Raw genomic sequence first — 2,882 nt, forward strand, 5'->3', positions numbered from 1 at the left:
GCATTGGAAAACCTCCCTGGTCTTTTTGGTTGAATCTGTGATTGACAACATCGTAGAATGAAAACATCGCAAACACGTACAAACTACATTTTTTACATTTTTATAAAATGTACAAAATAGAAAATAAAAATCCTCACTTATTTCAAATAGTTAAGTATTTTTCTTGTGTCATTAGGCTATACAATAGATATACAACATGATACAAAGCATTTATGTACAAGACCGAGGTTGTGCGTTGAGAAAGACATCAATAAGATTGCATCTTAGAAATGTACAAAAGAAATGTATAAGAATAGGGGGGAAATTAAAGGCAATAAGTTAATAAGAGGGTTGTAGTGCAGGCAGGTCCTCAGAATTTGCAGCAGAAGCCACAGCCCTTGTTGTGACAGCAGTTGCAGCACCAACGGCACAGGGAGAGGTGGCTCTGACGCTTGAACCTGAAATGCTCCTGTATCCCGCCAAGAAAAGAAAATGAAAAAGGTGGGAACAAGCATATGGTAAGTATTTCTGTCCAAGTCTCCACTTCACAAACACGTTGTGCACTGCTCGCCCTGAAGCCCTCTCTAACGGCTCACAATCAAACGATAACAGGTAGCACAAGTAGGTTAATTAAATTCTGCGGGGCAAATGCAACCACTTCGATTTTAATTTGCTAAAGGTAATTACTTAATTCATTCAGTCAATTGAACGTACCGGCAGATGCATGGACTCGCCGCCCGGCTGTTGATGTTCCCCAACTGGACTGTCAATGCTTCCAACCTCCTCCGTTCGCACCTGCAAAGATATTTTGCACAAATTAACCATGACCAACCTCTAAAATCGATGCAGACATGTTTGAAGTGAGTTGTTGTTAGAAAATTAGCCATACTTCGGAGAAAGGAACGGCAGTGCCTTCAAGGATGAACATACACGCGAGGTCGATAGCAAATGCAACACTGAAGGCCTTCATTCCCGGTTTTGTTAGGAAGGTTATAGCCTATTTAAAAAGTCCGGTTGAAATCAGTTGGAATTGAAGTGACAGTTTATAAAGAAGATCAGAACTCTTAAATTGTCCCATAAAGAGAGACTCTCCAACGCACAATTTTAAATGCAATAGATGAGTCCCAAGTTAGTTGATGGTCCTTTTGGTGTATGTGGTTGAGGGACTTCTGTCTTTTGTTGAGACTGTGGTACACCGGTATTATACACTTAAACACACTTTGGCCACTATTGTGCAATCCTGCCACTTGACCCGATTTCCACTAGATAGCACAGCCACAAAGTCAAAACAGCTTTCCCATTTTGACAACAGAGGCCGCTCCGGCGGAAGAAATTAATTAACAAATATCCCAGCCAATCACAACACTGTAAGTAATACTGTGAAACAATATCTTTCTACTATTCCCACAGATATATTATGGACATTTTCATTACAGTGCAATGCAAAAATTAAAGAACAAAATTCCTCTGTGGCACCTTTCATTCAGTTTTTTCAAGTGTTATTAGGAATACAAGAATATTATATTATTAAGTGGCAGGTATTGTATTATGTAGTGTTCATCAGACCGTATGAAATAATAGTGATTCATGCATGAATTATTAGGCAAAGATATTTTGTAGTTGAGGAAAAAAAATGATTTATTTGAACGTGTAGGCAACTGAAATGTCTTGTGTGGCTCAGTTGGTAAAGCATGTTGCTTGTAATGCCAGGGTTGTGGGTTCAATTCCCAAGGGGGAAAAAGTATGAGGTTAATACACTTACTGTAAGTTGCTCTGGATAACATGGTATTTAAAAAATAAATAAAAAAGTACAATGACACATTTCATGTAAGGCTGTTATATCACATTTCATTAACACAAAATGATACTGTGAAAATTGTAAGCCTCTGAATTCCTAATTTGCATCCTCAAAAAAGTCTGAGATAAGTGTTAATAGCCTAATAATAACAAATTGTATGTGCTCTCAGGGGCTCAACTTGTTTGATACTATACTATTACATTTGAATCCATTCAATAATTATTTTATTGGCTGTGCCCAACTTGTCCCTGTAAGCAAAACAACATGTTGTGGGGACCACTGAGCCCGTCTGTCTTGTATATAGAGAACCCTTTGCCATCGCTTGTTGACTTTGGTTGACTGGAACATCAGGGTTAACAAATATAGCCACGAGTGACTTCGCATTGGAATCCACCCACCTAACTTAATTTGTTGAATAGTAGTGAAAGTGGGGGTGAGGGAGGAACTTTCTGCTGTGACACCAGTCGCCAGCACTATCTTTGGGAATCTTCTGGTCAAACAGAGCTCGGCTCCAGTGGGCAGGACACAGAGACACAGTCACCTAGACAGGCGCCAGTCCACCACTCGCTCCTCCTGGGCCGGTGCATTGGCCCCCTGTTTCCCCCCTCTGTCATCCTAACTACCTCTGTCTCCTCCCTCCTCCCTCTCATGTACTTTATTTGTCTGGGCACTTGACACAAAATGTCCCAAAAATTAAGCAAAGAAAATTATTTACTAATGAAATAGCCAACCGGCAAAAAAGAAACTAGCGGCAGCTTTCTTCCAACCCCCACCTTCTCCAGATCAGCCAGAAAGCCTGTTGGCTTGTACGATTGCTGTGGCTAATTTGTTAATGTAGAACTGGGTCACTATCAGCTCATTATTTGCAAAATGGTAAACAATATGCTAATGAACTCCAGTAGTGTTCAGTGTTCAAAGACCCTGCCCCCGACTACAGCAACTCTGTCCAACTAGTCCCCTGTTTGCTGGGACATTCTCTGCCTCATGGGGCAGTGTTGAGCACTGATTGTTTTTTTAGGCTGTACTAACAAGCCATACCTAGTTCATACAGGAGATAGGATTTTCAAAGTGCATATACTAATCCGATTTCAGTCTCCTTTTAGCA

General features: G+C 40.5%; 1 protein-coding gene across 1 annotated transcript; it reads right to left on the bottom strand.

Moving 5' to 3' along the window:
* Positions 1 to 303: 303 nt before the first annotated feature.
* On the bottom strand, positions 304 to 949 carry LOC129856685 (hepcidin). Its single transcript, XM_055924421.1, has 3 exons — positions 869 to 949; positions 694 to 774; positions 304 to 448 (listed from the first exon to the last, which is right to left on the bottom strand). The coding sequence occupies exons 1-3, from the start codon at positions 947 to 949 to the stop codon at positions 350 to 352; spliced, it is 261 nt and encodes an 86-aa protein (XP_055780396.1). The 3' UTR covers positions 304 to 349.
* Between the last annotated feature and the right edge of the window lie 1,933 nt (positions 950 to 2,882).

Source organism: Salvelinus fontinalis, chromosome 6 (assembly GCF_029448725.1).
Source record: "Salvelinus fontinalis isolate EN_2023a chromosome 6, ASM2944872v1, whole genome shotgun sequence".
NCBI lineage: Eukaryota > Metazoa > Chordata > Actinopteri > Salmoniformes > Salmonidae > Salvelinus > Salvelinus fontinalis.

What these genes read in the sequence shown, in the direction of transcription:
- LOC129856685 (XM_055924421.1), bottom strand. Translation starts at nt 949, where the DNA reads ATGAAGGCCTTCAGTGTTGCATTTGCTATCGACCTCGCGTGTATGTTC. An exon ending in CTGCCGTTCCTTTCTCCGAA is followed by an intron (nt 775 to 868) that starts GTATGGCTAATT and finishes ATATCTTTGCAG; the next exon opens with GTGCGAACGGAGGAGGTTGG. An exon ending in GCGAGTCCATGCATCTGCCG is followed by an intron (nt 449 to 693) that starts GTACGTTCAATT and finishes GGCGGGATACAG; the next exon opens with GAGCATTTCAGGTTCAAGCG.